This window comes from Varroa destructor, unplaced genomic scaffold (genome assembly GCF_002443255.2).
Source record: "Varroa destructor unplaced genomic scaffold, Vdes_3.0 BEIS01000003.1, whole genome shotgun sequence".
Lineage (NCBI taxonomy): Eukaryota > Metazoa > Arthropoda > Arachnida > Mesostigmata > Varroidae > Varroa > Varroa destructor.
The window spans coordinates 51838876-51852309 of NW_019211456.1; the positions used below are offsets into that span (position 1 = coordinate 51838876).

The following is a 13434-nucleotide window of genomic DNA, read 5'->3' on the forward strand; positions in this document are numbered from 1 at the left end:
CGTAAACCTAGTACTTCGATATAAAAATAGAAAAGAGCTGTTTTTCGACGCGAGATTTTCTCGAGCTCGACATTACTAGCAAAGACCAATACGATATCTACCAAGTAGTTCGCAGATTTAAAATTTTTGGTAACTTGCATTTATTTATTATTATGTATAAAATTCTTGGAGAATTAAGGTAAGTCCCAGAGAATAACACAGCTCTTTGTTTTAAAGATACTTAAGGGAAAATCAAGTATTAATGTAATACTAGAAAAATTTGTTCATCATGAGTTTACTTGTTCGTTTGTAATGAAAAAAAAAAAGGTGTCCTGGGCTATGAGATCATTCTGTTTGATGCTCCCCATATTCAATTCGTACGTTCTTTCGCATCACCATCTGCGACAAGGCCTTCGGTTTGTTCTCGGTGGGAAAGAAACTTTGTAGTTGAAACTAAAAAAGAGTAACGAGGTCTTTCAAGATGATTTTCTGTTTTAGGTGACTCTAATGATCAGTTGAATTGTTGAAATGCCACAAACTTTTTATTAAGTCTTTACTTTCGCTATAACATGCCGCAGATTCATTTTAGAATTATACGTACGGCCATTAACTAAAGGGACGTTTACTGGCACAAATGACGCATATATGTAAAGATGGCTAGCCGTCATGTACAAACGGCTGTGCCCATTGGAATGCTTTGTCCACCCTCATCTTAATGCGGGTGCATCAACAGTGTTTCTTGATTATAAACGTCTACTACTGCGCATGATGCCATCCAAGTGAACAAGGGCAAAGGCTTTGCTGGAAGAAGATTTTGGATTTTCACACAATATCTAATTTTACTATCTGTAGATATTGAGGAATATGATTATATCATCTTTTGATCGCTTGCCTCGCAGAAAAAGCATTAAACACAAAGTCATAAATGAGTTCAGTGTTTAATGCAAGACACCGTGCGGCAAAGGTTAACTGGTTTCAAAGCCTTACCAATACTGTCAGAAGGGTAAATTGGGTTTTATTGGGCATATCTATTATATAATGTGTTGATAGTATTACTTGTAAACAGCACATCTATTTTATATGCTAGTAGAAAGTTGCCAGTCTAAACGAATTCACTAAGACGTTTTCGCCGACAATTGCAGACGACGGTAAGCAGCCATGTAGACGACAGCGAACAGTTGACAATCCCAAAGCCTAGCAAAAGGGGTTCGTATGTGCCCAGGGTATCACGTACGTAACCTAAAAATTGAAAAACAAGACGACCTCAATATGGTAACGTGATTTCATCACTTAAAATTCCCTCCATTTTATTTATCCATAAAACAATAAAGATGTATACGAAGGTCTCCCGTAGTATTAAAACTACATATTTGCTAGATCTTCTATGATAATTTACTTTAACCTTTACAGCAAAGAAATGAATATGGCTGTTCTACATGCTAATATATTTTTGCTTCTTAGCTATTTGATATAAACTTTGCGCGATTTTAAACTGTGATATCATTGAAATTATGTTTATTGAGAAAATCAAATCAGAGGGCAGGCTAAATTGGTAGCATGGATTTTGTCACAATAAGTTAATTTACTACCTAAAGGCTGCACTTCATTGAAAACTTGTAAAATTATGAAGCTCATGTGCCTTGAGTTAACGCACAGTACAACGTAAATGTAGCGGATTTAAGTGGAGAAAAACTGGCAGTAAAAATGTCGAAGAATTAACCTTAAAACTGGTAGTCCCCAGCGTGCCTTTTATAATTACATTAAAAAAATTAATGAAAAACTTCGACTAAAGTTGCAAAAACATGTAAGCACACGTGATCCTGTATATCTAAGCTGCAAAATCATCGTCAACAGGACATTCACCGAACTCATTCTTTTGCTAATGAGTCACTCTGTGTATATCTCTCAGAAAGACCTAGCCAATCTGTGGCTTACGAAAGAAGAGACTTTCAGTTCAGTCCTATTGTTCCCGTGGTGGTGCAGTGGGTAACGTGTTTGCCTTCTCATCTTAGGGAAACGTAATGATATAGGTTGGAAACCGTAGATGCGCTTCACATTTTGCTAGGAGCCAGTTATATTGAATAATGCTTAATGGCAGTGCAGGACGTAAAACTCGGCGCATTTATTGAAATATAGGCTGACGTCTAGCTTAAACACGTTAGTTGTTTTGCTATAACGTCTTTATTATAAAGTATTATCCAATAATATAACGACTGACTTTCATGAAAATTTCCTAAAGGGATTGGTGGACAAGTGTGATAGAAATTCACGTATACGGTGGTGTTACTGTATGGCAATGCAAAGCCGTATCCAACTGCCAAAACTGCAGCCGGGATCAGTCTAATGCGACAACTTCGATTCTCGTACGCAAGTTCACGTACTTGTAGTTGTTTTTTTTACTTTAAGAAAACTACTCAGTGACCTGGATTCTATACGTGAACACTGAGAAGTTCACTGAGCTCTCTCTGTCTCTTTCTTTCTCTCTCCATATATATATATATACTTTTTTTTTTCTACCTGCATAGTTTAAAGATTAGAAATACTCAAAGGTACGCAGTTTCAAGTAGTACAGCCAAATATAACAATATACAAATTTTCTACAATTACTTACCTTGTTCTTGACTCCCATTTCATCAATCAACCTTTTAACTACATCCTGGAAATTGTTTTATTGTTTTTAAAGGCCAAAATGAAAATCAGACTTACCGATAAGTGCCGGCTGAACAACAATTGCAACTCCGGTAACAAAATTCATTAGGCCGAGGCTTAGAGCTAGAGAAGCATCTTCACATTCCTCCGTTACCATGACGGTTGCTAAAATATTCCGGCAGCCGCCGGTCAGGCCTACTAAAAATGAGGCGATTAAGAGAGCCCCGTACAAGTCGACATAGACAAGCATGAAGTAGGCCAGTCCTTGTATCAGAAATGTCGCAGACATTAGTAGACTTGGTGACACGATTTGTAGATCTACAAGTGAACCGGAAAGGATTCGCGACAGGAGGTCACCAATGGTAAACACGGTCAGAAGGAAAACGCCTTGAACAGGCTCAAGGTGCCGGTCTGCCGAATAATCCAAGAGGATCAGCAGAAAGACTGCTAGAGCAAAAATCGTTGCCGCTCTATTGAAACCCAGACAGAAGCAAATATAAAGTATCCCAGTTAGCTTAGGTTTGCAACCGCACAGCTTATCCCTGCGCCTTGATCAACCATTTTATTTAACTGTAGCTAGAGTTAGACACTGGAATTAGGGTACAAGTCGTGTTAAGAATATCCAGTGTGAGCTGGAATACCTTAAGGTAGTATACGTCCTCTATAGAGAAAGAAGTAGTTTTGTTTTAAGCTCAAGGCTGAACATTCGTACGATTTTATTCTGTGTCGAATTCAGCCAAGAATATATAAGATTTGGAAGTCGATGCGACATGATCTGCCATAGGCACGGCACAATATGCGCATCATACGGATAATTGTTTCCGACGGCCCTTCAGCCTGTCGTATTGAGTTTTAAAAAGTCCCAAGGCTTCGAAATGCTATTCTTGTTGAATACTATGAAAGTAGGATAAATTAGAGTAATATAGTAGAATAATACAGTTAGAATAAGCACCTGGAGATAGTAATGTGCAGAAAAGTGAAGGACATCACTCCAGGTTTACTCGAGGGGATCGTCGCAAAGGAACATGACGCGTGATGATTAAATGGTCGTAATAAACCTCGCCGCATTCGCTGCTGCTGTTGCACGAGAGGGGTTTTCTCTCGGAGCGAGTCGACGTCGACGAACGAGCCTGTGCGACTGTTCTGCAAAACAGGTGAAATAATTTGCGAACTTTGTGATTGGTGCCAGGGCCACTTCACTTTACGAGGGTCATAATAAGCGCATGCTAGGCTTGTACATGATTTCGGCGCCGATATCCGTTTTTTCAGTTTTGTAAGAGACTCGATCACAGTTTTAAGCGAAATCATACAAATTCAATGATGATAGGAGGTGTCAACTAAATAGCATGTGTTTAATGGTTGAGAACTAAATGGACAGAACATTCGCGTCTGTTCTGCGAATTACCACCTTCGCTTGGTTGTACATAAGGAAAACTAATATTCGCAAAGCTGTTAAATTAAATCATTAGGGCTTAATTTGAGTAACATGTAAAATAAATTCCTAGAGGTACCCGGCACGTTTACTAATTGCGGCGCGCTTTAGTCACGCAGATAGCTTCACAGGATACTAATACCCATTGCTTAGTTATTATAGCTTTTACTAGCAAAAATGGGACATTGAGTAAATCATCTTTTTCATATAATATCTGCAAGAACAGTAAGAACCCGGCTGAAAACCAAATTCCCTAAATATATTTTTTGAAACACGTAAGCCTAATCACTGTGTCTGCTAAGCGGCTTATCGTTTTTATGTTTTGTGTCAATTATGTGTTTGACCCGATGCATGGGACAAAGTACATTAAAAAACCTGTCGTTTCGAGTATGCAAAAAGGCGGAAGCGATAATGACAGTGTGACGCTTAAAAGGAAGAAGATCCCGCGACGCCAATGCGTCGACCAGTTCTCTCCTCTTCTCTCCCTCGAGCGTTCCTACTAATGAGTGCAACACAGACGTCGTTGGAAGGGTCGCACACGGACTGCCACAGTTTTTTCGACTAACCGCAAAATACTAACTGTTGACCTGATGCCTAACGCTCGTTGCGGACGCGTTGGACATTAGATGACAAAAAAGTAGCTGCCAATGCGGCGATTTCTACAGGCGGACGTCGGGGGCCATACCAAGTTTGATAAAGCAAAGGTCACCTTGCTTGACGGAATATCGAAGTGGGTTAGGTAACACACGGATATCGTGATCGCAAGCAAACAAGGATCGTCAATGTGGGATGAATACCTGCTGGCTTTTGTTAATCAGGATGCTGCCGACAAGATAGCTGTCGGTGCTCAGGCTCACGTCACTGAGCAGTTTTGGCGCAGACGAAGTAGCAAGTGTGTTCGAGGAGGGAGATTGAGAACTGCCATCCACAGGTGCGACTAGGGGCATCCGACTAACCACGATGCACCCACACAACATTCCAACGTTTAAACTACCTGCAACCATTAGAGGGGGTAAATGATAACATTAAATATATATATATATATATATATATATATATATATTGAGGAGGTCTCATTCAAGTAATAAAATGATTCAGCCTAAACATGAGTTTTATCTTTGCATCGCAACCACAGATCGCGGGTGTGCAAGTACACAGTGGTCATCATAAGTATGAAAAACATCGGATTTGAGAGTTTTTTTCTAACGATACAAAAGAAATGTAAACACCTTAAATCCAATGCGGACGCTTATCATGCTCATCAGAACGACAGTGCAGTAAGCCAATTATAACTAGTTAAATTATAGAAATTAACTCTTAAAGGTTCGCTCACCCATCACAAGAAGACAGATTCGGAAGCCCCACTCTTGGCGAACATATTCATACAGGACAGGCATAAGGAATCCGGATACAGCAGTGATTATGTACATCGCCGAAATAACGGTGCCACGATAACGTTGGAAATGTCGCATAAGAACGACAAATGGAATCACTTCGCTACAGGCACATCCCAAACCTAAATTTTTAGCATCATTTAATAATAATGTAAAACGACAGTTCTTTAATTCCGTTAGTAAATGGATAGCCCTTAGGTAATGAAAATATTCTACAAACATTCAAATTTAAATTCAGTCGGCTCAAGGCTATTTGTTCGTTTTAATGTCCCGCTATAGAGTCACTGAGGGTCTGTATAGTAAGCCAGCCATTGAAAATTGTATCAATAGACGCATTATGATCACAAAAAGTACCCCATTCGGTGTTGAAATGGTCGTTGCATGCATTTCTCCAAGCCACTGCATTTAAAGGAATTATTAGTTGCAAAGAGTTCACGTCCTTGACACTTTTATGGTTTTTTGATGGTTTTGAAGCACATTCTTGTGTCCCTAATTATCCGAGTTTCAAGTAGCTCTAGACACATTTGTATTTAGTACGTAATGAACACTATTGGACCAGTTAACGTGACTCTGCAAGGCTCTAGTCGAGCAATGCGAATCCACACGAGAATCAAACCGATAGACGAGAACCTTTCCGGCAACACAGTATAATGCGCAAGCTGTTGTTTATCATTTATGCACTTATATTAACCGTCGCTTTTATCCGTGGCACCCATACTATACTATCCTTTGTCCGCATAGCATACAAACATTTACTCCTTGTGTTTGTTGCTGTGGTGTGTGCTATCGGTAATATCACGGGCATCTCTAATCTTGACAGCTGCCGAAAGAAAACGTACGTAATAACATACACAGTGAACTTGTGTGTCATCTCTAAATACATCGCCGTAAAAATTGAAAATTAAACGAATCTGTCAGCTATAGTCTACTTTACATAGCTGGAAGCAAGACAGGAACTGCTTTTTCAGTTGCTTACGATACTTATCGTGATAAACTATCCACCCAATTTAACATAAAAATAACAAAATGCTTGACTAGTTCATAGGCTAGATCTGCCAGTTTATTAGATAATTATTCCTGTCGACTTATTGATGATAAGTTTGGCAAGAGTTTTCTAGTAAACATGGCCATTTTGCCTTATAAATTGATAATAAATAATAATGGGAAATACAGTTTATAGAGCCTCTAAGATGAAACAAACGCTCTAACGTCGTTTATTCAAAGCCTTAAACCTAATTAAGTTATTTGACAAAAATCGACGGCGCCGAATTGTTCCGGGGGTAAATACTCATTGGTAAATAGAAGATACAGAACTAAAATAAGTACACAAAATCAGTCTCTATCCATAATTTCGGTATTTCACGATATACAGGGGCAAAACTGATATATTGAGCGGCGTCTAACTCGTCCTTTATGTCTGATTGTAAGCGGAACAGACCTCCTACAACAAGAAGTCGATATTTGCCTTCCTTTCAAACAGTCGCTAGGCCTTAACAAATGATACGAAGTACCGATTGCAACTTGCATATAAAGTTGGGCGTTCACAAAAAAAATATCTATCCTACCTTTTTTCCTACTCTTTGTTGATATAGAGCGACAATTAAACTCACTGAATCTAAATGAGCTTTTCCAGCAACCCGTTTTGCTAGAAATCACATGATATGTACTAAGGATGACTAATACCTAATCCACGATGCAGCTCTTTAGGAAGTAGCATGGCTAGAGGATTTAGCATTTTCAACTGTATTGACTAAATACGCTAAGGCCCGATGACAAAAGAAAAACAATCTATTCTGCGTACAAAAAAAAAAGCTAGCTATGCACCATGTGTATACAAATATTATTATTTGCTAATGTCCCCGCTACCGTTTGTCGAGATAGTTTTATGGATAGCTAACCTGATTCGCGAGCTTTGCCCCGTGCTCTTTTTGCCATTGATACAATTGATCTCATTCGTTAATGCCATATCCGTTATCGTATTGGATTCCAGCAATTTTGTTACTCTGAAACAAGTAGCTTATTTTTCTGTCTTTATTGTTCCATTGCAATTCATTATCTGCTAAACTTTATGTATCCTGATCTCTAATTCAAAACTTCCAGTATAAACCCGAACATGTTACAGCCCGTTTGTATGTGTAAGGTTTTCCATCTTCCGTAAAGACTGAGTTGGAAATCGCTCTTTTCAAGTTTTATTCAGTTGAAAAACCCTTTCCAGTATATATTTTTCTGACGGCTATCGAGAAAAGGCTAAATCTCCTACAATGGGTACCGAAAATAACGAAGTATAAGTTTAATGAGTGTGATCTCAAAAAAAACGGATCACACCGCGCGCACTGGAGCTTCACGTTGCTCTGGGGTCTAATAAACACAGCCATTCCAGTAGTGTGTACTAATGCATTTGGTACATTTCCCTATACAATAAAAGATCTCTAAACTGATATCACAACCTTATTGAGAAACTGTAGAAAAACCGTTATTGATAATGTCCATCGTAACTTGTTAACGAAAATTTTCAGAAATAGTCTGAAAGCTAGCATTAACTCAATGCCAGTATTGAAAATGATCAAGTAATCGCATCTTCTTCGATCTCTTCCCCACCGTTCATCAATGCAACCAGGCCAGTCTGAGGTAAGCGAGGAGAATACCGTCATTGGAGGATAGCGCCATTCATCCATCTGTACACATCAACACTCAAGTGTGGCCACAAGAAACAAACAGTTTCGCTCCGGCCCAGTGTCCTGTCGGCGTTCTCGTTGAGCTCTATACTTGATACCGTCCATATATGACTCATATAGTCGGACTCTGTTGTATCTCGTCGAGATAATCGCGCTATTGGCGAACAGCAGCCGTAATGTTGGCAGCAGTAGCAACAGCAAGGAAATGGTGTACAGCACGATCACGTCTCGGCAATAGTCAGGGCAGCGGAAAGTAGACGGGATAAAACCAAATGAGAAATTTCCACTACTCCACATTGTCCCTCTCTACTCTGACAGAATCAAATGAATTGACTGGATGATCACAATCCGCTTATCGGAACGGGTTGCGATCATTCAACCGACAGCGACAGTAAACGGTTTTAACAAAATTACGCACGTAGCGTCACATGCAGCGATTATGATATTTTCATTTTTCGTACGAATTCTATTGCGTGGGTATACCGTGCGGCTATATTCTTGTCTGAAGCTTTCACAATGTCGCACTAATTGATATAGGGATAGGGTAAATTGATAAATTCTTTTCATTTGCGAACTTTTGAAGCCTACTACATTTAATAAAAGTCAGTTGTTACCTAACATATATATTGACAGTGCTGATTACGTTACTCATTTCGCATAGTATCGTAATAAATGTATTTAATATGGTTAGATTATGATCAGGATTTCAACATGAATGGTCCGTCCATAGATTGTTATTTTCGAAATTATCTAACTCTTCTAGTGCAATATACCGAATTTCGACAGAATTCGTTTAGATTTATAATGGCAATAGATAATAACTTATAATAAACTAGTTTCGAACTTTAAAATATATATAAAGTATGATCAGATTAACTGGTCGCCATTTCACGTCTTACCATGCACAAATCCAACAAGGACGCATAACGAGAGTATGTCATGGATATAGGCAGCACCAATGAGGGGCGCTGAACACAAAGCTGCACCAAGAACGAGACAGGTTCTTTCGCTCGCAATCTTCAGTAGGACGCTATATACAGGACCTGTAGGCAACAAACGTACCCATGTGTGCTTATACGTATTGGTACACTGAATTAGTGCCGATAAGCCACTAACCGAAATCATATTGAAACCCTGTGTTCACTTCTATCGAACATGGGTATGGCTTTAAAATTGATTGCTATATTAATAGTATTAAAACATGCGCTGAGAATGTTATAGCGCAAAGGTAAGTTTTAAGAGGCTTTTGTATTTTGCACCTGACGTCCTAATCTAATTACTATCTTTACCGGCTAGCTGAGAAAGCATAAGGGCAAGTGTTGCCGGCCATGATGCCTGCTCACGGCTGAGGCCCGCGAGCATTTCCATCGAACCAACGTAAACAACTGCGGATGATTTCAGTACAGCCATGGCAAAAAATATGTAAATTGCCATTGATACCGCCACTGCCCAACAACGCCGAGAGTCAGCTGAAACAGCTATTGAAGCCATTTTGAAGACCTGATAAATGATGCCTCAAGAATTTCCCAGATTTTGTGGGTTGTTACACGATGTACCTGTATAAGTAAACACAATACTGAAATACACAAACAGACGTGAATGGTAAGAAAAATCTGACCGAGGAAATCAATACAAATTGCGATCAAACCTTTGAATTTGAATGAGCTAACTTCAGATTTCGGTAATGACGTATTTTCGTACATGCTAAATTATATAAACCTACAGACTAAACAGGTCCTAGAGAACACGAGAGGATATTGTCTAGCTATATGCTATAGCCTTACGTTAAGCTACGTAGTTATAACGCTGACAAGTTACGTTAATATTATTTTTGGGTGTCGTTCGATAACTGTAATTTTGTAACCGTGGTCTATAATGCGACCGTTCAAGACGGCACTGTTTGCTATAAATGTACAGTAAAGCTATCAAGAAAGACATGTGTGTTTTCTATCATTTTGCCAGTAACGAGAAATCCCTGCATATTATGTAAAAAAATTATTATTATATATATAGATAGATAGGTAGAAATATGTTTTCTAGAGGCAAGCTTTCCTTAGTTAGCTCTTAGGACAATATCGGTAAGCCCATTCTATACAAATTGCTTTTTTATTGACGATTATTCTCATCAATCGAACTTTACTCTCGAAGGAGAGTAACAATGCTAATTAAAAAAAATGTACAATCATATATTACGAAACGGCCAAATAATGCAGATACGTTGTCTTTGCTCAGACCCGGGACTACTTCATTCTGACAAACATTACTACACATCCATGGAACCCACATTATCTGACTGCGTTGATTTCACCATCTTTTTAAAGACACTTGAATGACTCGCACTTAGCATTAAGCTGTCAATTACATGTGGGTATATAAAAAAAAAAAAAAAAAGGTCACTGATAAAAGGTTATTGCCCTTATGTTACTCGAGTTAAACGGGCGATTGTATAAGGGGCGATCTGTTCTTCCTTACGAATGGTGAGATTCTGCTCATGTTAATTAACTTGAATTAGACGCAAGTTTCAGCTAGATTGTCTCCGGCGTTTAAGGGTAGTAAGTACGGCGTTTTCCGAAAACATGAAAATGTCAATCGACTGTCTAACAAATGCCTTTAACTAATGAGGGCTCCCTATGGTATCCTGAGCGTATCAACGGTATCATTAGCGAATTTAACCAAGCCTTAAATTGATGTGTTTGTAACAATAGTTTTTTTTTAATCGCATTTCATTTTTTTTTTCGTATACAAGACGAAATACAATGTTGTCTGGTTAAACACGTTTTAATGAAGTAGTATTTAGTTGTTAACTACCGCGGAGAGTATACGCGGACCATTCAAGAAGGTTGAGTGTATCTAATTTTACATTAGCTTTAAAAGACTAACAGGTCCAGGTAAATGAAAAACGTAACAATGTCTTGTTTTTTGCAAAGCAGCTAGCTACGACTTGACTGTGCTTTTTTCAGTGAACACATCGTTAGGCGAGCGTGTCCTATTGAACTTACTAATAATGCAAGGTAAATAGTGATGTTCGAAAGCGGACACGTTCTTAGATTCTGACACTTACTTTTCCTGGCAAGCTTTTCCGTAGTTGTCACTATACGTGCTAGATTCTACGCTGCGCAAGTTCTAATAAATTCCACCGTTAGCTTTGCACACACTGCACAGTCTTCGTTGGCTGGTGTTAGCTATTGGGGCGGGTATTCACCCCCTAAACGCGATTACTACGACAGCGATTCGAATACGAATTGAATTGAAGCTACGATACTGCCCTTTTGAGCGTACGGTGGTAGCGAGAGCCGCGCAGAGAGAGACGCCTCTTCGACGTACCTCACCTGCCTTTAACACCTGTGCATTCTCCCACGATTGCGTTAAACACCCTTCTCTTGAACGAGAAGAGAACGTAACCAAAGTCCCCCTCCTCCGCAGAGATGGCGCTTTTCAAGGAGTTACTCGAAGAAACAAAGAGGAGGAACAAACACATGTTACTCGCCCTCCTTCCACGTAGTGCAGGAATTGGAATTGCAGGACGTTCTTTGCCGGCACGTTTTAGACGCCAAAAGTCTTCCCGCTCGCATCGAGCGTCTTGCGCATGCGCTACACGTGGTACTATATCATTTCTCGATTATGACGAAGCAAGTGGCATTTTGCTTGTCACTGTGAATCAAGTCCCAACGAGCTCATTCATTAAATTTTTTACTTTTTTTTTTTAACCTATTTAAAACTATTTAACCTTTAAAATGATGATGTATGAAAATATACCACTCTTGATAAAGTACTTAAATCAATTACTCATTGCTAGTGCAGATACGAATGTTAATTATGATGTGACTGTAAGTGTAGCCTAGACAAACCGACAGGTCAATTGGATTATATGTTGTGCTAAAATACACTATTGACTTAAATACATACATCAAAGGAGTGAGACAACTGACGTGAATATAATGTACGTGGCAAACATTATCATGCTTCTACGCCGACCCAGAATTCGAGTGCTTGCCAAAGTAGCGCTAACATTTTTACACTGTAGATCTTGTTGGCTATGGTGTGTTTATTACGCTCAATGCAGTACAGTAAGAAACTGCTTTTTTACAAACATTTACAGGGAACGGTACCGAACTCGGTCCTCTCCTTTACGCTTTTTTTTTATTTTGAGATTGTAATTGAGGAAAAACAGATATTTCAACGAAGTATCTATATGCTAGAAATGCGTCATTCCTGAGAGCCACGCTTATTCAATATCACCACCATTCATAGCGATTACAGTTTCAATCTGAACTCATTTGAACGGCTTTTTGGTAGCACGAATGACTGAATTAACGCTGTTATACCAAAACTTGTAGGATTCTCGCTCCACACATGATAATTCATGTTCAAATCTGGGGTGTTCGGTGGCCACATGTGCTAATACCAGAATTGTTTTGTCAAACAGCTAGTCCTTTATTAATCGGCTTATATAAGCCGGTACATCAATTTATCGAAAGACGTATGGTTTTCTTTCAAACACTTCAGCTATTTATGCTAGCACAACAGTTTATAAAACGTGCAGATAAATTTATTTAGTAATGCATTTGCCTTTTTGGACGAAATACGATGGCATGACGTCTTTTTTCACAGGACATTACACTCAGAACAGGAACGATAGCAGAAAGGTCACTTTTTTTTCATAGTTGGCACATTTTTTGAATTGTGACTAAGTCGATAATTGCTTTCTTAGTTTATTTTTGCGTTGAGATATCATGGTTTTGCTATATAGAGGACACCTGTCCGATTTTTATGATATATGACACATATACATGAGTTCACTTTTGGAAACACTTATGCGTGCAGCACAAAAAAAATTGTATAATAAATGATCTTGGATTAAATTCTCAAAATGACGCATCTTTGTTCGCCACGACAAGTTTGTTGTTCTGCTATAGAGAGGACCGGCTTCTGCCCCCCTCTACCAGGATAAGTGGATGAGCGCTTGCCGGTTACGATAAACAGCCCGCCAAAATTCGTCCCAATTTGGGTGCCGCACCCTGTGCAAGTGAAAGACTCCTTGGCATGAGATTATTTACAAGTCAACGAAGTGAAAATGATCTGCTTGCGATGGTGTCAACGACCATATGCTTTTCAATAGTCGATTTTGTTAGGAATTAATTTTTTGGTATTCTTTTGTTGCCCGTAACTTAACAAAGGGCAACTACCCTGAACTTTGCCGTTGCAGCCAGACTGCCACTGTACAGAACTTACCCTCTCTTCCTTCGTAAAATGTAAGTGAGAAGAGGAATGAAGTAGAGCTTTTTCTGAAAAAGTGTAATAATGT

At 39.0% G+C, this 13434-nt stretch overlaps 1 protein-coding gene and 1 long non-coding RNA gene across 2 annotated transcripts in view; one reads left to right on the top strand and one right to left on the bottom strand.

The window, feature by feature from the left end:
* Positions 1-489: 489 nt before the first annotated feature.
* On the bottom strand, positions 490-11586 carry LOC111246945 (monocarboxylate transporter 2-like). Its single transcript, XM_022797368.2, has 8 exons — positions 11191-11586; positions 9419-9705; positions 9029-9172; positions 5394-5576; positions 4858-5054; positions 3581-3771; positions 2686-3098; positions 490-1218 (listed from the first exon to the last, which is right to left on the bottom strand). Exons 2-8 carry the CDS (start codon positions 9618-9620, stop codon positions 1082-1084), a joined length of 1467 nt encoding a protein of 488 aa, XP_022653103.1. The 5' UTR covers positions 9621-9705; positions 11191-11586; the 3' UTR covers positions 490-1081.
* Positions 11587-11749: 163 nt separating this feature from the next.
* The window catches only part of LOC147757112 (uncharacterized), a 2195-nt gene continuing 510 nt past the window's right edge, over positions 11750-13434 (top strand). Inside the window, exon 1 of the long non-coding RNA XR_015324591.1 lies at positions 11750-13381. This is a non-coding gene — a long non-coding RNA (uncharacterized LOC147757112). The remainder of the gene's footprint in view (positions 13382-13434) is intronic.

Coding starts and splice junctions, on each gene's coding strand:
- LOC111246945 (XM_022797368.2), bottom strand. CDS start 9,620: ATGGCTTCAATAGCTGTTTCAGCTGACTCTCGGCGTTGTTGGGCAGTG. Junction 9,173..9,418: donor TATGCTTTCTCAGCTAGCCG/GTAAAGATAGTA, acceptor TGTTGCCTACAG/GTCCTGTATATAGCGTCCTA. Junction 3,099..3,580: donor CTGCACATTACTATCTCCAG/GTGCTTATTCTA, acceptor GGGTTTCAATAG/AGCGGCAACGATTTTTGCTC.